Source organism: Mytilus galloprovincialis, chromosome 5, assembly GCF_965363235.1.
Source record: "Mytilus galloprovincialis chromosome 5, xbMytGall1.hap1.1, whole genome shotgun sequence".
Lineage (NCBI taxonomy): Eukaryota > Metazoa > Mollusca > Bivalvia > Mytilida > Mytilidae > Mytilus > Mytilus galloprovincialis.
The window spans coordinates 77,312,484-77,335,403 of NC_134842.1; the positions used below are offsets into that span (position 1 = coordinate 77,312,484).

Below are 22,920 nucleotides of genomic sequence, written 5' to 3' on the forward strand. Positions count from 1 at the left end.
AATTGGAATTTTTCAGAGACGAACAGTTTCCTACAGTTGTTTCCCATTTCGTTTCTTTTTGGTTATTGTTGGCAATCATACAACAACATTCTCTGCAAAACTCAACATGGAAACCTAAAGATTGAGCAAGATGAACCAAACAAAATACCGAAGTGTTCTTAGGTTTTAACAGAAGAGTAAGCACACCCTGGTTCATATGTGGCACGTGTCGTACGTGTGTTGCTCATGTAAGTGCAGTCGAGGAAACGTGGACGGAATGGTGGCTTCGTAAGTTTGGGACATACTTGTTGTCATTGGTGAAACACTCAATCAGCATTGTTGCTTGCCAAGGATTACAATCCGGTTCAATTCTCTGCATCCTTCGCAAATTAGGAAATATGTGTAAAAACAATGCTGTGCCACCTACCGGTAAATACATGTCATGCCCATTTGGACTACATCATTCTTAACCAATGGCAGCACTTGGACTCGCTTCAGTGTGATGGTGTTCAAATGGTTCTGTGTGGTGTTTACAATTTCGTGAAAGAGAAACGGAAAATATACGTTGACACTCTCATATTTGCGTAAGAAACATACACAGGAACTTCAACTAGTTAATCAAGTACTTTAAGATTAACACTTTATATACAAATTGTCCTATGTTTAATGGGTTGATGACTTGTTGCACAATCAGCTAGTGGCAAAGTTTTCACCTACTTATAAACATTTACATTTTCTTAAACGCTCGTTTTGATTGGATGCAGCATTTGCAACTGCGATCAACGTAAATAATCATCTTTGTGGATCTGCAATTCTATCTTAATCCGAGGAAAGGTTTGGGTTGTGGTGCTTGCCTAGCAAAGGTGATGAGTAGTTACAAGAACGAAAAAAAAATATAATCAGATTTATTCTCAATCAGCAAAATATGACAACAGCAACATCGAAACATTACGAAACAAATAACTTACTCGATGTTTAAAAGGTGTAGTACCACCATTGATTTTCTCCCATTAGTCTTTGTTAAATTTGCACTTTTCAAAACAAAAAAATTTGCAGAATTTATCTTTGTTGCAAATAAAGAAATACTTGGCATGAGTAAAGTTTTATCATGTCTAGTACTACAGAAAAAATATAAGAAAACAACCATCACTGGAAGCTAACCAATCACATTTCTCTCCTTATTTAACATGTGTACAAGATTTAATAACCATGTAACCTCAAGTTTACAAAATATTCTATAGAAACCCAAATAAAAAAAATAATGGGCTTTGAAGTACCCAAGGCATATGTTTAAGACACAGAAATGTTTTATTGCAATAAAATGTAGGATTAATTACCTACAACTGTCAATTTCAAGGGAACTTTTTTTTTCGACCTATTTGCGTATACAACCGGATGTGATGTACCATGATTTGGTGGTATTACAGTTTATAAAATTGAGAATAGACATGTGGAATGTGTCAAAGCGACAACAGCCCGACAATAGAGCAGACAACAGCCGAGGGCCACCAATGGGTATTTAAAAGCACTCAATTGATCTACTCATAGAATTTTAATAACTATGAAATTGACACTCCCTTATGCAACGAATTTGTTACCGCTATCGTGTATTGTAGTAACTCACCAGAAACATGCTTTGCGATTACATTTAGATATAACTTACATGTATATTGAAAAGACTTTTTTGTTTTACGTGTTGTTTCTGTCATATTCTTCTTGAGTGATTTTTTCATATAATAAACAAGAAGTTCAAATTGTTTTCTTTTATACATAAGGATTACTAGCATAACAGTATTTGGTATATATATGTATGACATGTTTATGAAATATATATACCCCAGATTAATAATGGTACGTATAGATCACTTGGTTACTTCTGAAAAATATAAAATATAAATAGGTAAATAAATATACAAATAATTTAAAATTAAATCTGAATGAAAATTCGCATAAGGTTTACAATAGTTTGTATGATAATTAAACACTGAAACCATCGTATTTTCCCTTTACAATGCTTTACATGTGTTGTAGTCAGGAAAATGGCCATTGTTATATAATAGTTCGTTTCTGTGTTACATGTTGATGTTCTGTTTCTGTTGTGTCGTTGCTCTTATGTTTGATGTGTTTCCATCAGTTATATATTTGATGTGTTTCCCTCAGTTTTAGTTTGTAACCCGAATTTTGTTTTCTCAATCGATTTATGAGTTTCGAACAGCGGTATACCACTGTTGCCCTTATGTATTTTTGACATATATGAATACATGTACCTCTTCAACGGTTTCGGTACTTATACATCCTCGGATTTCAAATGTGTGGCTTTGAGCGTTCCTGACGAAGGTGAATCCAAATAAGCGCTTCTTGTTTTTATTGGCAAGCAGTTATTTCTTAAAAAGTATATAATAATGATGCTTTATGGTAATTTTCATGCTTGTATCAACATTTGCACAATTACCTCGATTTTGCTTGCTAATATCTTCCACTTTTCGAACGCATGAAATCATTAAACGTGTTTTTTTCATTTTTTTACGGTAGAGATACATGTAAACGAAACGCTAGCCTCAACAACCTACCTTCCATGTTATCTGTTATGAAGAAATTTCCGCCTCCGCCTCCACTAAATCTATTTCCAAAACCCCCTCCAAAGGCCACAGCTGATTCTCCTGGTACAAAACGTCCAATATTTCTGACTGGTCCATGCAGTGAATTTGAAGCTCCTGCTAATTGACGACCTCCTCTGCGACCAATTCCATATGAGCCAGCACCAATGCCAATCTTATGGACTCCTACCCTACCTATTTTGCCCTGTAAAGGTCTTTCAAATGACTTGTATTTCTTTCCATAACCAAACTTCTTCGATCCTTTCAAAGGTAGGTATTGTCTCTTTAGCCCAGCATATGCAAAGTTACCTTTAGGAATATAATCATACTTCTTTCCCTGAAAACCGGTATTCAACTCAGCATAACTTGAAACTTTCTTTAACAAGTATGTATTCCTTTGACGTCCGTATCCCTTACGCGTTCGACTGCCATACTTCATCACAACCCTTGGTGCATAGGAAGTATCCAGTATTTTCCCATAACTCCTTGTTTTCTGAATGTAACCGGGTGCACGTTTAGGAGATGATTGGTACCCAATACTTCCTTTTGGATAGTAAGCTTGGACTCTTATCTTGGATGGTGCATATGACTTCAATACTGCCCTCCGTTGATAAGAAGCTAAAATGATTAAAAGATTAAAGTCAGCTTAACCCGAAGTACTAATACTTGGAACCTAAGGTCCAAAATGCAAGAAATATTTAATTATAACATTTATTATTTTGTTACAAAAGTGTGACTTGCCTTTTAATAAACTTAATAAACGACCAAACTATGGTGCTAATTTTTTTATTTATAATAGAACATAAAAATGGACCAGAAAGATGTACTATAAAAAAAAGGTGAAATTGAGAAAGGAAATGGGGAATGTGTCAAAGACAACATCCCGACCAAAGAGCAGAAAACAATTCATTTTTGTTCGACTCGTTTTTGATTAGATGAATTTTCTTATCAACTTATGTTCAGCTCATCATAAATTTATAATCTATTGTAAAAAAAATAGTATTTTAATTATTACCCAGTTAATAAGTATTTTTAAAATAGATACAGACAAATTACAGTTTTTAAATTATAATATACTAATATCCATTATTTACCTGTAAATGCTTCGCTGTAAGTCAGGCAAAACAAAACCACTGTGGGCAACACCAGTCGAAAAGATAACGCCATGGTGATTTCCTAAAAAGAAAACAATATTATAACCCCTTATAATATATAGTTGAAATAAACCTTTATTAACATTTCATCGACCTAAGTGTAAAAAAATAAGGGATACTGTAGCTAGTGGTCAACATTATTTAATGATATACAGTGATTTTTTTCTTTCAAATAACCATTTTGTTTATATCGGAACCAAAAAAAGGATAAATTTCAGGAAAGATACACCCCAAACGGAAATCCTGTTGTAAATGGTTTACATGTGAGGATTATATGCCAAACGATGTTTCTGGAACTTATATAATTATACTTGAAGAAATTACAAAAAAAAAATTCTGCGCCCATAAAACAAACATTTCGTATTGAAGACAGTACTTTGACCTTTAATGGTTTTCTTTTATAAATTGTGACTTGGATGTCAAGTTATCTCATTGGCACTCATACAACATCTTCGTATATCTATGTAAGAGTAAGATATAAGAACAGAAGGGACACGAATGACATTAAACAAAATAAAAGTAAAGAAATCTACAAGAGTCTCTTTTACGTGCAAGAGATATGGGTCTCTCTTAACACGGGTCAGCCATTTATCGTCTCCTTCCGACGGACAAAAATCGTTTCTCAAGACCATTCCCGCAAATGGTGTCAAAAGAGAGACGGAAATTCAGTCCCTGAAATTTTCTCTCCGCAATGGGGATCGAACCAGGAACCTTTGTGTTAGTAGTCCGATGCGCTAACCTCTACATCACAGCTCTCCTAAGAACAGCTATGACTGACGTTCTTCTTCGAATATTTAGAATAAAGCATTGAAAACTTGATGTAAGCCTTAATTTCATGGTTGTAGCATACAACTGTTATTTTAAGACCTAAATGCTTCTTTTTATAATTTCATAGGGTTGTTAAAGTGTTGATCATGCTCACAATTTTAATACGCAGCATTTCATACAAAATGTGCTTCAATCAACGCTTTTTCAACCCTATGAAATTACAAAACCAAGCATTCAATTCTTAAATAATTACAGTACATGTATGTTTCATTATAAAATACGCTGTTTTGGTCGCCAAACGACAATATTGCGTCATTCTGAAATTAACCTAAGTTTCAAAATCATGATGACACGAGCTTCCACAATATAGAGAGTACATGCAGTTATATAAAAAAAAATGATAAAAATCGTGTTTTCATGATGCTAGTATAAAATGTACTAATGATAAGTACTGAATGTTTCTTTTAGTAATTGTACAGTGGGTCTCATTGGGGTCTAAGCGGGACGCGGGATTGCCGATTTTTTGTAAGCGTGACACGTGAAAGTCAAATTATTGTGTCGTGAAAACTAGAAATGAAGTCTAGCGGGACACGGGAAATGACAAAAATATGAGAATTGCTTAGGGGTCATCCATAATTATCAACCATTTTCCAAAGTGTACAAAACGTACACTTGGGGGGAGGGGGTTCAAAAATCAACATGTTTACTGTACGCTTTTTTTTCATCAAATGAAATAAAACAGTCAGATATCTTTCAGTTTCTTTTCAATGCAAATTTCTATATTAAACTAAACTTTAATAAACAGGATCTTCTTTTTATTAAGAATTATTGATTCTTGTCTTGAAATCTGAAAATGGTTGATGTACACTTTCTGAGGGAGGGTGGGGGTCTGAAAAAGTGTATGTTTTGTACACTTTGGAAAATGGTTGACAATTATGGATGACCCCTTACGTACATAGTATAAGCGGTAAACGGGAATCTGACAAAACAGTTAGCGGGACCCGGGATCAGAATCCCTGTATAGGGTTGAAAAGGCGTGTTTTTTCTAGCCCAATTTTTTTTCAAAAAGAAGCATTCAATTCTTCAAAAATCTAAGGTTCCATTTACAGCTCCTTCTGATGGTAAATCAATTAACATTTTCTCGATACTTTTATAATATTCCAGAAAAGACAAATTTTGGCCAATTATAAGGCAAAAAAAGCACAGTATCCTTAATTATTTTGTTTCAACATAAAAAAAAACACTTTTTGTATATTTATCGAACCAAAAAAACAAATATAATTAAACATTATGTATCAAGAGTAAATTTAAAGAAAAAGTACAGATATTAATTGCACCCTACCTTAGGTTCTCTTTGTCGGTTGACCAGCTGTATACCTATAGTATATCTTGGACACTGCAGATGTACTGGTATGTCCGAAATACATAAAAAGATCACAATTAAACCAACTGATTTACGATAAACTCATCATCAGTGATATATTTTTCTCGTGACTTATTGACATAATTGACTACTGATATGTAGTACTTAAAACAATAATGATAAACAAGACACTTTATACATTCAATAAAAATCACTTAAAACCTATTATACTAAACAAAGGATATTGGATTTTGTTGTGACATTCTTAATTTAAAAAAAAACGATTTAGACTTTCACGCACGTCTGGCGTACAACATTATAGGCATGGTTGTCAATTTGCTTAGTTTCTTTTGTTTATTCTAACATCGGATTCTTACTGTGTGTATTGCTGTGTGCATGTTTGTTTATTCTACATAAGCTAAAGGTATAGGTGGAGGGTTACTTCAAGGGGGTTATGGTATTTTCCTTAAATATGTTCTGATCCCTAATTTTATGAAAACAAATTGATGGTCAAGCAGATGACAAAAAAACAATTCTAAATCCAGATTATCCCCATACCTTATAGTGTTAAATTTTGAAGAAGAAAAAATAAATTGATTGAAAACTTTAACAAAATTTTTCAAATTTCTGACTCAGAAAACAAACCATATCCTCCTTGAAGTTAAATGGTTGCTGCCTTTAATGTACAAAAAAGCACAAAATAGAATGATATTCATTCTCTCAGTGGTGTGAAATTCTGGGGTAGTTATATATACTTAACGATTTAGCTGTATTCGAGCTTACCGTTGATATATATGTCGAAAGGCAGGTCAAGGACGTAAGAAGGAAAGAAAGCGTATTGATGAACACAAACGTCACGCACGCTGTTCCTACAACCCCCATGATTTAAAACAGAATCTTCGAAATTTCCTCCGCAAAACAAAATAAAATGTTAACAAACACTAGTCTAACCACTATAAAAACTAATTCAGTATATGTTTTTCTTTATGTTCTTATACCTCTTGGTGATATGCTTAGTAATATCTAACTTATATTTGAGGATTAAAACAACAAAGCTAGTATGTAAAACAAACGGATGTCCAACGTTACATTTTTTAACAACTGTTTTATCTCTTATGTATAGTGATCCTATTTCTTATTCTCTGATCGTCCCGAAACTTGACAGAAGCAACGAAGTGTGTCAGTTCTCGGTTAAATTAAAGCCGTTCTTTTGTCGAATTTCGTTTGACTCGGTGACTGCATATTAAGCTAATGTCCAATGACGTTTTTTGTTGACTTAACGGCTGAAAGATAGTTTTATAAGTAGACATAGCTAAAAATGTCTAAAAAATGTGAGATAATTATAACATCTACCGAAAGAACAAACATTTGCCTCATTGTTCGAGAGTTCAAAAATAGTAGATTCTATAAAACCATCTCTACACAGTCGTTTTTCAAGCGGTAGCCATTTTGTCCAAGTTGATATTTCATTTGTACAAGCAATAAATGCGGGTTTTTTTTACCTGATATTTTAATAAGTAATTTATAATTTACCAAAACAAAAGTTAGACACACGAAAAGAACATAAAGTCTAGATTCTTTTTTTTATTAACTGCATGTTTGGGTCTTACAGGAATAAAATGCTACGAAACATTACAAAACGGTAGCCATTTTGTCCAAACGTCGAAAAACGTCGAAAAATCCAAACAAACGATTTTTTTTCGACGTTACATGTGCAAAATTTGTTCTATTGTATATTCACGGCCGACACTCGGCTAACCGAGAGATTGGTCGGTTAATCTATATTGAGTATGCGGCTATATCGGCGGTTGGTCTGTTAATCGGGTTGGCTAAAGTCTGTTAATCAGGTGTTATCGAGAAAATCATTGAAAGTTCAGCATGTTTCATTGTATAACTTTCTAAATATATTTTCATCATAAAAAGTATTCATGTCTAACAAAACAATTCATTGTACTGAATTCAGTGGTGTAATTGTCACCGGGGAAATAAGAGTGACTTCTAGGTTGTGCAACAAGAGCCTGACTGAATGGCCTCTTGTTACTGAAACTGTGTGATGCACCTGATCACACAACGAACGATTGTTGTGAATAGCAATGAGAACTCTGAGACTGAAACTCTGGTGAAAACTAACTTCTGAGACTCTGGAACTAGCGATGAATAAACCAATAATTCAGCATGGAATACTAATACTTTTATTACAGATGGACTGTGTTCAGTGTAAAGTCCTGAGTCCAAATCTTGCTTATAAAAATTATAAACAAGTATTTATACAAAATTGAATTGACAAGTATAGACATAACAAATAACAATTAATTTGAGTGATATTGTTCACTGACAAACTAAGATTAAACTATTTTTAGAACTTGAAGAATAGATATTAAATGATAATCTGATTATGACAATTAAGAACATACATTATGAATAAGGTAAAATGTCACTAATTAGCTAACCGATTGAAACATGTCACTCAATGTCGAAACTATCTTAATTAAATTGCATTTCAAAGCATGTTGATTTTAAGTCCTGGATATGAAATGTAAATAGAAACGAAGTTATAAAATGAAATGAATTATAAAATAAAATGAAGTATAAAACACAGAGAATTAAAGCCTAAAATATCAAAATTGAGAATTTTGAATTAAAGTCAAAAATATTAAACGAAGCTGCTTTTTCCACTGTCACATAATTATTATTTTTCTAGCTTCGATGTACGATCTATAAAATGAAAAGGCGGGTTACTCATCAACAAATTTATACACATTTTACACACATAAAATGTACACAAAATGACACATTGGTTAAATTTACTTGCATTCAATATTTTGAACATCGAAAAAAGAAAGGCATTATGTTTGTTAACCATATTGATATCATTGTGTGAAAAATCTACACGAAAATCTGTATTTTGGTGACATAAATCAATCTTTATTTAAAACCTGGTCTGTTTATGGGTCGGATGTATAAAACCCGGTCTGTTAATTGGTCTGTTAAGAGTTATGAATGGCAATAAAAGTATAATTTTATTGCTATATGGGTTGTTATCGGATCAAATGAGTAGGCTCAAGACGAGCGGCTAAAATATACGAAAAAAACACATGAGCAATGAAACATAACATATACGGAAACAACACATGAAATTGAAAATCGATAAAAATTGTTTCAAAAAGTGTAATATTAAAGTTATATTAATTGCATCCAAGAATGATTGCATATATCATGTTGATTCTGTTTAATTGTCATGAATGACACAAATTTGTCATCTACATTGGTAACCAGTATATAAATCAGATATAAACGTAGTTATGTAACTAAAAATCAGTAAGTAAAATATGAAAAATAAAGAAAGAATAATGAGTAAGATAAATAAAATGTAGAAAAAAATTACATAACAATTGAAAGAATACAATCCGGACCCTCATGGTATACACGAGAATCTGGATGGAAACGCAGAATATAGAATAATATATAAGAACAGTAGAGAGTGATACATTGCTAAACACTAGAGAAAAATAGTACTTGTTTAAGTATACACACATGAAACACCGATGGCTGTTGAAACAGTAACGGATTGCGATGTACTTATATTGGAGACAAATTCTAGAAGTTTACATGCGGACAACTATGGTGGCAGGTTAATGCCATTTTGCGTTTTAGCGCTTTAGCGTTTTCGCCTTACATATTCTATATGGCGAAAACGCGAAATTGCGAAGTCGAAAACGCGAAAACGCGAAACCGACTTCGACTTCGCGTTTTCGCGTTTTCGACTTCGCGATTTCGCCTTTTCGCCCTATAGAATATGAAAGACGAAATCGCGAAAACGCGAAATGGACTTCACCGGCCACCATAGACAACTGTAGTTCTCCTCTGCACTTATTTAGAAAGGAACTAAACGGAATAAAATGAATTGAAACTTAAAATAGCCAAATGTAGCTGCATTCGCTCCTTTCCGTTTACTTCTTTAGAGTGATTTGTAAACAACACATGATTAAGTACTGTAGAAGAAAAGAACCAATTGGATGATGCTGACGAATTAGGGTTTAACGTCCAGTGACACATATCATGTTCATATGTAAACGAGAAGACGTTATATGTACCCTGTGTTGTATTAGAAAGACACTTTTAGTCGGAATTGAGAACATGCTACTTCGAACAGACACAATTAAGGCTGATTGAAAATGTCAATAAAAAATTCATGCATATTCCAGAGGCCAATCCATATCACGCTATAATGAAGTGACACACCCTTCTATAAAATGCAAAGAAAGTCAAAATAAAAATGCTCTTTCTAGGATACTGTGGCACCGTATTGTCATTTTTGTTTACTCAGGAACATCTCATTCTTAAATTTTTCAAGGGGAAAATATAAAGGTAGCAAAATTATTGTCGTGGCTAAATAACTCTTAACTGACACAGTTTCAATTGTCCAACCCATTAACAGACTTTATTCCCATAATTTTCACTAAAACGTGGTATTAATCACATTATTTTACAATTATGAAATATTTACTAATGTCAATTTATTTTTTAGAACCACAGTACTATTTTTTGTCCTTTAAATGATATCTAAAGTTTGTTTCGCCTTTTATTAAAAAAATTGCTATGCGTATAAGCATAAATACTACATACTTGCGCGACGCCTTTTAGTTTTACTGAAAACTGCGCAGACTAAGAAATGTTTTTACAAGTGCAAAATGTTCTATGATAGATATCATTTTGTCAGACACTTTTCTTTTTTCGATTTGGTTCTTATAACATGCCAAAAAATCTGTATATTTAATAGAGTTTAACATTAAATTAAGCGTTTTACTCTTAACAGACGTATGACCAACCCGATTAACAGACCAATCGCCCATATAGCCACATACTCAATATAGATTAACAGACCAATCGCCCATATAGCCACATACTCAATATAGATTAACAGACCAATCGCCCATATAGCCACATACTCAATATAGATTAACCGACCAATCTCTCGGTTAGCCGAGTGTCGGCCGTGATATTCCTGATACTTAAAACGAATCGCGTGGTGAAATTTAAAAAAAAATTGCTGGTTGTCGAAAAAAACCACGGTGCATACTTATAAAAATACGAGCGAAACGGAGGTAACTGAAAGACTTATCGGAAACAGCGACAAAAACAGTTTCATTGAATTAATGCAACCCCGTATTATACGGACGAATCAGGAGAAGATTAGTACATTTTAAAAGCAAGCAACTTCAAATGACTGGGAAAATAATTTTCAAGATCGGGTTGTAGTAATTTTATTTAATGGTTGTATTTCGACAAGTTATGTGTCAAGCAAATGCTTAATACAATTCAATTCAAATTAATTAATATGTTTTTATTTACTTGCAGAGTGTCGGATATATTTGTATTAGGGTTGAATCAAGATATGAAAAATTTACAATAACAGAAGATAAGGACCATGCAATTTTAGCAGCCTGCGATTAAAGTTTTGTTATAATTCATTTTTTTTTAAACCGTGTACTTCTGTCTTATTTTTCCTTCCTTCAAGTTCATTTCTTACGACAATACTACATTTTAAGGTGAATTAAGGGTAAAAATTATTTAATCGATTTCCACAACTTGAGGTAAATAAATTCATTGTAAATGAACATCACAAAATGTAGACAGATTTAGATTCAGCCAACTACATAAAAAAAAGGCAAATGAAACTTTAAAAAATGAATAAATGTACGTCAAAAGTTTCAGAAAACTCTCTTTGACGTCGTGGTGGTGTAACGTCGTGTTGTAGGAACATCGTGCGCAACGTTACACGAAAAACTTCCATAACATGTCTTACTTTTAAGTTTAATATCAAAACAAAATAAATCTTTTCTCGATTAACTTTATTTATTTATTCATTTGTTTGTTTGTATGTTTTTTTGGGGGGTGGATTTGGTTTTTTATTTATATAAATATAATTATATGTATTTTTAATGTACTTTTTGATACATATCCCAATTAAGAAAAACATCAGACGTAACAAAGTGGAAAAAAATAATCAATAAATGCACTTACTAATATAGCAAGCTTAAAATAAATTTAACCTTCCCCCCCCCCCCCCCCCCCACACACACACACAAAATAGACTATTGTACAATTGCCAATCAAATAAAATAAAACATAAATATATTATTGTACAATTGCCAATCAAATAAAATAAAACATAAATATATTATGTCCATTTATTTTAGCCCTTACTGTGTTCCTTGATTTCGACTGACCAGCCATTAAATCGGTAATTTATTTGTATACACATGTCAGATGTGTTAGCTTGTCCGATATATATTAAAGATATTAACAATCCAATATATTTACAATAAACTCGTTACAGACCTACATTTATCGTGCCCCAATGACATAATTAACCACATATATTTGTACTTAACAAAATAAATAATAAAAAAGTCACTTAACTCATTCTAAATTCATGACAATAGCGCGATAAACCTATATATATATATATATATGTATATATATAAATTTGAGATATGGAACTATGATTGTCAATAGGAGTCGGACAACTATTGACTAGAGGGTTCAATATCGTAGCAGCTACATTTTTTTGTACATGGATAGACATAGGGCTACGTAGATTTTTGACTCCTGAACGTGTAGCTAGCCTAGCTGCTATCTAGATCTATTTAGCAGCTAGGCTAGCTATCGTTCAGTAGTCAATAAATCTTCGTAGCCCTATGTAGCCACTACGACATTGCACGCAACCCTGCTCTTCGTCAGTCTACTGTTCATGTTGCTCATGTAGTAAAAATTACGGGGAAATTTTTATCGGTAGGTCTCATTCGGTGAAATAAGGACAAACTTCCTATAAGATCAACCTTCTTCCAATGAAATCATGATATGAAATACAAGCTTTAGAAAACCGTATCAATTGCTTTAGATAGGTACATCTAGATAGTGTATTCTTCCCAAACATGCAAGAACAAAGGTTACAGAGAAGTTTAAATAGAATCATTTTCATAACAGCGTGGACAAGACCATATCTTGGCGCGCTCAGTTGATCAATTGACTTAGTCGGATTAGATGAACGATTGTCCGTCACGCCCACTTGTCATATCGTACGTCGTGTTATAGATAATTAAACTATTGGGTCGATACTTTACTCATTGTTGAAGGCCGTACAGTAACCTATGATTGCTAATTTCTGCATCATTTGGTCTCTTGTGGAGGGTTGTCTCATTGGCAATCACAACCCATCTTTTTTCATATTGATGTTGTTCCTTTGCTTATTATTTTTTGTTGGCTATTCTTGTTTTGAGTTTGTCATGGATGGATACCCCATAGTATTTCTGTTCAAATGTATTTTCAAACGCGTTTTTTATTCTCCTTGTATCGTTGGAATTCAGCATCAAATATTTGGATCTTTACAGCACGTTATACGATACTGTACTTTTCTGGATTATCTCCACTTGTACGATTCCCGAAGGACGACATGTAATGCATGGAACATGTTGAACGGTTCGTGATCTACAGGAAACAGATAATGTTAGTAAAATGTTGTACGAGTCCTGAACTAGGACAATAGATTATGTACAAATAAAAACAACTGTGGTATACCGGTGGTCAAAAGTTATACAAAACATGTAACAGGACTTAACAAGGTATTCTAAATACTCAACACTTTTGTGTATCGTTCATGGAACATAATAGAGAATGCCGAACTCCGAAACAGCGGTTACGTCCTCTTTACTACGCTACGTTGACTTTAACTGATAGTTTAGCGAAGCAACGTCACCACTGTTTCGGAGTTTGAGAGAATGCAAACGTGAATGTGTCAAAGAGACAACAGTCCGACCAAATTACAGAAAACAGTACAAGACCACCGCAACCGACCATGCGAGCACTTACCAGCCAGTCAAGTTCGTTAAACATCAGTTATTTAACGCAGCAAGAAAATCCCATATCACTAAGGTCTACAGCTTAAAACATGCATAAAGCTAAATAATATTCCCAATATACGGACAACAACATAAATACTAAAGTTTAAGGGACACAAAGTTCAAACTCGGTATCGATAACAGACGTTTAAAATCCTCATTTCCTTGAGATAAAACTCGCAAAAAACAATTTATAACATGCACTCGAGAAAAAAAAGCATTGTCATTAAATATATATTTATACGATAGTATACGAGGATACAAGATAATTCACGACAATATACGAGTATACACTATGCTACGAGATAATACAAAATAACTGAGCAAGTTATTGCAGAAGAGGGGTCCTCAGAATAGACAAGTTCATGATCGTCTCAAAACTAATCTAAAGGCGTGCTTGGTATCGAAACTGCACACAATTTTTAATTGCTTCTGTTATCAATTAAACATATTTTCATTCATTTTCCCTGCTTTTGAATAAAACAAAATCGTCACATACTCTATACAATTTCACATATTTTTTTTTAGATTAATATTTGTATTTTTTCCTACGTCGATTCCGACTTCCGGAACCCCAAGACTCTTGTCGGATATCTCCGGTATTCGGAAATCCATCTCCGCTAAATCTGCCCTGTATCCCACCGTTTGTTTCAGTAACCAGTCCAACATTAGGATCACCAATGAATCCGACATTAGAATCTGTACCAAAACCACCGTTCACATTTGTTGGAAAGCCTGCCGAGCCTCCATTCACATTGGAGTCGATACCAATTCCTGTAAAAATTGTTAAGAAAAATTAATTAACTATCAAATTAACTGCAAGAAATTGAATACTGATTTTGTTAGAAAGTAAACAAGCCCCCCCCCCCCTTTCTCGGGAAAAAAAATGGATGATTATATAGGGAATCACTGAAGCGTGACTTGAGCAGGACCCCTTGGGTCAGTCAGCGGGCCCCCCTTACGAAAAGTTATGGATCCGCCTTTTTTATTCATTGTTTGATTTGGGAATTTTTTGTTGATGCTTTTCTGGAATTATTGATGTGAATCGATATTCAAAACAGAGAAAAGGTTGTTTCGTAGACAATCGTAAGAAGTACAAAACATTACATTTATACATCATATTACAAATATTTCGAAGTTTGTATGGTTTCAGAGGAGATGCGGCTCAATTAAAATCGGTCTCTTCCTTTAGAGATATCTTTAGAAGTATAGATTGGTTAACCGCTAAATAATTTTTCGAATGATTTTTTAATTAAATTTTGAAAAGTTTCTAACTAAAATTTCAATAATGTTCAATCTAAAAGCGTACATGTACATTGTACTTACCGTTGCTATTAATGCCATTATCAAAACCATTATCCACAAAACCGTTGTCGTGTCCATTATCAAATCTATAGTCTGGCTGTAAAACTCCTCTAGACGGTGCACCTCCTTCAATACCAGCAACACCACGTATAACTGCATTTCCGACACCTATTCTACGTTTGTTCTTTAATATCGGAGCTCTGACTCCAACCCCTAGTCCCCTTGTTTCTGGTATAGGGTCAGTCACTTTTATACCACGAGATCCTCTTTCAATGAAAGGACTTTCTGGAATAACTTCATTTATTGATTGTTGACGATGTCGTCTGCCTATGTTATTTTAAAAAAAATAGGAATATACTTGTTGATATTTAAAGTGCGTTCATTATTTTCTTCATTTGAAAAAAAACTGATCTGAAAGAATTTCATCGCGTCATTAAACTATAGTGCGGTAAATTTGCATGTAATAAAAATATATAACTCTCGACTATGAAGTCTTTAGACTTTTACAAATAGGTCTGTAATAAATTCTCAATTATATCAACTTACTATTTTTACGTCTACGTCTCCTGCTTGTTGGTAAAACACCGCTCCCTCTACGTGGCTCAATGGCTGGTTCACACGAGCATTGACAACCACCTGCGTTACCTAAACTTCCGGTACTAATAAGGGGTTCATTCTGCTCATACATCCCTGTAAATATGAAATATTAAAATAGTAGACTTAAAACTGACTTTCCTTAAATGTAAGTCTATTAAAAAAGAACTTAACTGTATAAACATATATCATTTTGATCAAAACCTTATTAAAAAGATTAAATGTATGCAAAAACAAATACAAATAACAAGCTGAAAGTTATTTTTGATGAAGAACAGCGAGGAGTTAATAATTATTTTGGTGTAAGTGGATGCTTAAAATGTATTTATTTCATTTAACTTTTTTTTTTTTAATATACATGTCAAACTACCTCTACATTTTTACATCTCAGTGTTTATGAATTGAACGGAATATTTGTATTTATAAGTTTGTCATACTCACAGTAGTTATTCGTTGCAGTAACTCCAATAAATAAAAGCGTCGAGAAAACAATTAATTTTTCCATCCTCCAATACTAAAAAAAAATATAAACTGTATTTCTTTAAAGAAATCTGAAATTAACTACCGAAAGATGCGTATTATGAAAAAAAAGGTCTCACTAGTTGCAAAAAAAATGACAGTAAATTTACAACCATTTATATATATTTATGTCCAAGACCTTTGTTCTTAGAGGATATATAAAAAATGCTCGCCTTTATTGTCTCGCTTCAGTTTTATACTTGAAATGCAAAAAAGACACAACTTCCCCATTAGAATGATTAATACTGTTAATTATATTTTGACCATTTTTGTACTTACTCTACATGGTCAATGTATAGAAGCTTTAGTTTTACCAGAAAGACCTTGTAGTGGTCACTATTATGGATGTAAAAAACAAAGGTACAAACACATATACATTTTTATCAGAGACTTTTTTGTAGGGTGTTCAAATAAATAGTACAAAGTCAAGTTTTTGATCCAGGGTTGTCACATATGTTTAGTACGGAAGCGTAATAGTGACTTAGTAAAAATAAAATTGGCAGTGAATGTTTTTTTCAAAGTCGATATTTTGACATTTCAAATCTTGAAGTTTTGACTTAAACTTGAAATTTTGACTTTCTAAAATCTCGAAATTTCGACTTTTAAAAAAAAGTTCACTGTCAATTTTATTTTTATTATGTCCCTAATTAATACGCTTCCGTAGTTTAGCATACTTAATAAACAATACAACTTGGGTTTTTGAAGTTATTACGACCTGTATTGAAATAGGACACTTTGCATTTATGTGATAGGGCTATTAAAAGTTCCATGCATTTATTTTCAGCATGCAAAAAAAATTGGGAAAGGAAATGGGGAATGTGTGAAAGCGACAACAACCCGACCCTGGAGCAGACAACAGCCGAAGGCCACCAATTGGTCTTCAATGTAGCGAGAAATTCCCACACCCGGAGGCGTTCTCCATCTGGCCCCTTAAAAAATATGTATACTAGTTCAGTGATAATGGACGTCATACTAAACTCCTTGGCCATTTTCAAATCTAATATGCACTGTTTATACACATAATATGTTGAATTTTTCGAAATTCTTAGATATATATACACATGGAAAAAAGTATTGCAACACCAAATTGAAATTGAAATTAAAAAAACACTTTTTATTTTTTTGTGATATAATTTGGTAAAATAGTATCACCTGAGTTTAATCAATAAATATCGACTCGGTAAGTTTTTATCTGCACATGTAGCTACTGTACCCGTAAACAGCAAAACAGGTGTTTTCATCCTCATTGTTTTCAACACTTTAAATAACCAAAATTTTAAAGTTATGTGATTGACACCTTGTAATGGGTCATCGACAACTCTTAACTGCAGCAAGATGACAGATTATCAGCATGAGTGAAGCAGGAGGTCGCTGTAATAACTGCACGTATTGTTGGTCATCACCATTCCACTAGAAGTCGTTTTGAGAATTAAAAATGGCACTAAACGATGTTAAAGACCTTCCGAAATAAAGAAGACCCTCTATACCATTTTCTAGGGAAAATCAAGCATAAAAAAGGTTGGTCAGAAGGAAACCCCTTGCATACAATACAATCCAAAAAAGAGAGTGTTTGGCATACAGGGACCTTTTAACAAGAACTGTTCGAGATTGACTCATCGCTACTGGTTATCGTGCGATAAGACCATTTCGGAGACCTTTGTTCACGGACAGACACACAGTTTTCCATATCCAATGTAGTGCAGAGCTCGCTAAAATTGAAAATTAGCATCATGGAGGAAGATTCATTGTTCCAATGGAATTCGGGTCATCTTCCGTGGACGGATCGTAGCCCAGATTTGAACCATATCGAGCATATATGGGACACTATTGGGCGGGAAGTGCGCGAAAGGACACCCCAGTTCAAACACATCATGAAATAAACAATGCCCTTCATCAGAAATGGTTGCTGCTACCTTAGCAACAAATTAGTCGATTTTTGCCAGGAATCAGAAGACGTTAAGATGCGGTTATCCGTTTGAATGGAGGCTGCGCACAAAGTACTAATTCTTTGGCGTGTAACGATCAACCATGATTTGAACAGTCATCTGAAGATTAATTTTGAAATGTCTGACATTGTAAAGTTCGACTACAGTCAAAGTTGTAAAATGCATTTTTTTGTACAAAAAACGCTTCATTTTGTTATTAAAATTGTGGTTATATAAATCTTTTTTTTTTTAAACATTTTTTGTTCGTTTCAATGCCAATGTTATCATAAACTATGTTTCAATAATATTATACAAATATCTTATTATATATCATCCAAAAAAAGAGGCTGATTTTTCAATTTTTGAAAAATCAAGGTGTTGCAATACTTTTTTCCATGTGTATATATATTGCTATTGCAATTTAATAACAAGTAGTTTTTCATAAACAACTTTGTACATGAATTTCATAGTATTGAAAATGATAGCATCGTTTGACATTTTATAGATGTATAATTTATTTTCGGTTAAATAGATTGATTAAGACTTTTGTCTTTTTTTATTCTATCACTGCGTCTTATATTTCAGTGATGTTTCAATTATATGGTTTATATCAAGATAAAACATAAAATCTGCATTTAAATTGTTTGAATGGTTTATTACTTTGAATCTAAAATTATAGTACAGTCGCGGATATTAGAGTATAGACAATTTGGTTTTGTATCAGCAGATTACTTAGAACGTTGCACTTGTTCAGTCGCAGGTATTAGAGTATAGACAATTTGGTTTTGTATCAGCAGATTACTTAGAACGTTGCACTTGTTCAGTCGCAGGTATTAGAGTATAGACAATTTGGTTTTGTATCAGCAGATTACTTAGAACGTTGCACTTGTTCAGTCGCAGGTATTAGAGTATAGACGATATGATTTTGTATAAGCAGATTACTTGGAACATTAAAATTGCTCAGTCGCAGGTATTACAGAATAGACGATATGATTTATCAGCTGGTTACTTGGAACATTGCGCTTGCTTAGTCATGGGTATAGGAGTATGGACGATATAATTTTGTAGAAACATAACACTTGGAATAATTCGCTTGCTCAGTCAATGGTATAAGAGTATAGACGTCGTGATTTTGTATCAGCAGGTTATTTGGAACTTTAAAATTGCACAGTCACTAATTAAAGAATATAAACGATAGGATTTTGTATCAACAGGTTACTTAAAACATTGAGATTGCACACGCGCGGGTATAAGAGAATAAACGATATGACTTTGTATCAACAGGTTACTCGGAACATTGAGATTACTCAGTCGCGGGTATTAGGGTATAGACGATATGACTTTGTATCAACAGGTTACTAGGAACAGGTGGAGTGCTCAGTCGCAGGTATTAGAGTATAGACGATATGATTTTGAATGAACAGGTTACTAAGAAAATTAAAATTGCTCAGTCGCGGGTATTAGAGAAAAGATATTATGATTTTGTATCAGCAGGTTCCTAAGAACATTTAGATTGCTCAGTCGCGGGTATTTGAGAATAGACAGTCTGCTTGTGTATCAGCAGCTAACTAGAACATTGAGATTGCTCAGTCGCAGGTATTTGAGAATAAACAGTATGCTTGTGTATCAGCAGCTAACTAGAACATTGAGATTGCTCAGTCGCGGGTATTTGAGAATAGACAGTATGCTTGTGTATCAGCAGCTAACTAGAACATTGAGATTGCTCAGTCGCAGGTATTTGAGAATAAACAGTATGCTTGTGTATCAGCAGCTAACTAGAACATTGAGATTGCTCAGTCGCGGGTATTTGAGAATAGACAGTATGCTTGTGTATCAGCAGCTAACTAGAACATTGAGATTGCTCAGTCGCGGGTATTAGAGAATAGACTGTATGCTTGTGTATCGGCGGCTAACTAGAACATTGCGATTGCTCAGTCGTGGGTTTTGGAAAATTGACTGTATGATTTTATATCGGAGATAACTCAATTATTGAGTTTGATCAGTTGTGGGTTTTAGAGAATAGACTGTAAGATTTTAACAGCAAGTAAATAGGAACATTGCGATTACTCAGTCGCAGGTATTAGAGAATAAACGATATAATGTTATATCAATCGGTAAGTAGGAACATTGAGATTGCCAAGCCGCGGGTATTAGAGAATAGAATAGATCATTTTGTATCAGAAGGTAACAGGGAACATTGCGATTGCTCAGTCGTGGGTATTAGAGAATAGACTGCTTGCTTGTGTATCAGCAGCTAACTAGAACATTGAGATTGCTCAGTCGTGGGTATTAGATAATAGACTGTATGCTCGTCTATCAGCAGCTAACAAAAACATTGAGATTGCTCAATCGTGGGTATTAGAAAATAGACTGTATGCTTGTGTATCAGCAGCTAACTAGAACATTGAGATTGCTCAGTCGCGGATATTAGAGAACAGACTGTATGATTGTGTATCAGCAGCTAACTAGAACATTGAGATTGTTCAGTCGTGGGTATTAGAGAATAGACTGTATGCTTGTGTATCAGCAGCTAACTAGAACATTGAGATTGCTCAGGCGCGGGTATTAGAGAATAGACTGTATGCTTGTGTATCGGCGGCTAACTAGAACATTGCGATTGCTCAGTCGTGGGTTTCGGAAAATTGACTGTATGATTTTATATCAGGAGATAACTCAATTATTGAGTTTGATCAGTTGTGGGTTTTAGAGAATAGACTGTAAGATTTTAACAGCAAGTAATTAGGAACATTTCGATTACTCAGTCGCGGGTATTAGAGAATAAACGATATAATGTTATATCAATCGGTAAGTAGGAACATTGAGATTGCCAAGCCGCGGGTATTAGAGAATAGAATAGATCGTTTCGTATCAGAAGGTAACAGGGAACATTGCGATTGCTCAGTCGCGGGTATTAGAGAATATAATATATCATTTGGTATCAGTTGGTTTCCAGGAACATTGGTATTGCTCAGTCGCAGGTATAGAATATTGCACAATTTACCAAAATATAGTGCGTACATATTATTTAAATGAAACATAAACTGGTGAAGTTTGGAGAATTTTTACATTAGATTTTCATACCTTTTGTCAAGGAAAATGAAGACAAGAATGGAAATCTACGATATACAAACAATAAAAATGGTGTGAAGCCATGCACTGCTCATCTTATCCTATTGTGTTACTTTTCTGCAAGGTATTTTAAACTGTAAATTGTAAAGGTGTGAGATGTAAAAACTTATGCCATCGCTAGTTTAAATCGGTTTCAACATTTTATAGGGAAACATATTCCATTGGTAACCTTCGCCTGTGTTCTGCTATTTAGTCAGGTTTTGTCACATTCCCCATATCCAATCTCAATTTTATCTCGACTTAAAATCTTTGACGCGAGATTGATTTGCGAGAGTGTATTTGATATATTAACTTATCATCGGATATATTGACCAAAATAACCTCATATTCCTTTGAATTTTATGCATTTTTAATGCATTTTTTATTTTTATGTATATTATATTTTAACTTCTCTGTAACCTTTGTACTTGCATGGTTTTATGAGAATAAACTATCTATCTAACCTTCAAAATAATACTTATTACTAAAGGCATTCTATTCCTTTATGGAATGGGTCAATCTGTTCAGTTCATAAAATTGTTCCACGTAAATATCCAATGTTTATAGTAGAACATAGCAATCGGCAATATTCGGGTAACTCCGCTACTCTCCTTCTATCCCTCGGATGTCAATCGGCGAGGTACGGAATCAGTCGAGTTGTGACGAATGAGAATATTATAGTTGATCTATGAGACAGCGACATTAAATATTACAATACTCACTGGGGTAAAGCTGATGACCGTAACTGCATTCACGGTCATCCCAAGATGTCGGATGAAAAATAGGTCAGTTTCTGTATTGTCTGTTAAAGTGTTTCTATATCATTTTCTTTACAAATCATACATTGCAACGATGTAAATTTATAAAAGAATCACTCGAAAATCACTAATTACTTCCGAGAAATGTGCATGAAACGGGAAATTCGATTTGAAAAAATCGTTAAGATGACCGTAAATCATAATCAAAATATTTTCAAGATGACCGTAACATAAAACAAGGATGACCGTGATTGGTAAAAAGATGACCGTAACTTGTAAAGGATGACCGTAATTTGTAAAGACTGACTGTAATTTATATAGGACGACCGTAACTTTTATAGGATGACCATCAATTCTAAGAAATATCCGTATTGTATTCAAAGCTTTTTTGTTGAGTTTGTCGATCTCAATAGGGGCTCGGTCAGCGGATATAAATATGTTTCATAAATTTCTTTTTTTAAACTATAATATAATTGGCGATATTTAGGATTTATAACAATGATAGTAAATTGCATATTTCTCGTAAACAATGAAATATTTATTGATATCGACGTTAAAATTTTAACACAAATTTACAGCGATACGACGAAAATTTGAAGAAACATGAATGTGTCCCTAGTACACGGATGCCTCATCTACACTATCATTTTCTATGTTTAGTGGACTATGAAAATGGGATAAAACTGTAATTTGGCTTTAGAATTAAAAAGATCATTCCATAGGGAAAATGTGTACTAAGTTTCAATTTTATTTTACTTGAAGCTGGACAAACGGACAAACAAACAGACGAACGGACGCACGTACGCACAGACCAGAAAAACATAATGCCAATAAATGGATCATTAAAAACATTAATAATACATACGAATATTTGGTAATCGAGCCCATGTGTATGGGTCCAGAGGAAGCAGATTAAAATCTTAATTTGTCTTGATATATGCAGGCGGAA

At 33.6% G+C, this 22,920-nt stretch overlaps 1 protein-coding gene and 1 long non-coding RNA gene across 2 annotated transcripts; both read right to left on the reverse strand.

The window, feature by feature from the left end:
• Positions 1-1,727: 1,727 nt before the first annotated feature.
• Positions 1,728-5,948, reverse strand: LOC143076437 (uncharacterized). The gene is made up of 4 exons (XR_012978648.1): positions 5,841-5,948; positions 3,671-3,752; positions 2,550-3,194; positions 1,728-1,855 (listed from the first exon to the last, which is right to left on the reverse strand). It is a non-coding gene; the product is annotated as an uncharacterized LOC143076437 (long non-coding RNA).
• Positions 5,949-13,982: 8,034 nt separating this feature from the next.
• LOC143074736 (uncharacterized) lies at positions 13,983-16,423 on the reverse strand. Its single transcript, XM_076250046.1, has 4 exons — positions 16,103-16,423; positions 15,614-15,757; positions 15,089-15,394; positions 13,983-14,536 (listed from the first exon to the last, which is right to left on the reverse strand). Exons 1-4 carry the CDS (start codon positions 16,164-16,166, stop codon positions 14,292-14,294), a joined length of 759 nt encoding a protein of 252 aa, XP_076106161.1. The 5' UTR covers positions 16,167-16,423; the 3' UTR covers positions 13,983-14,291.
• Between the last annotated feature and the right edge of the window lie 6,497 nt (positions 16,424-22,920).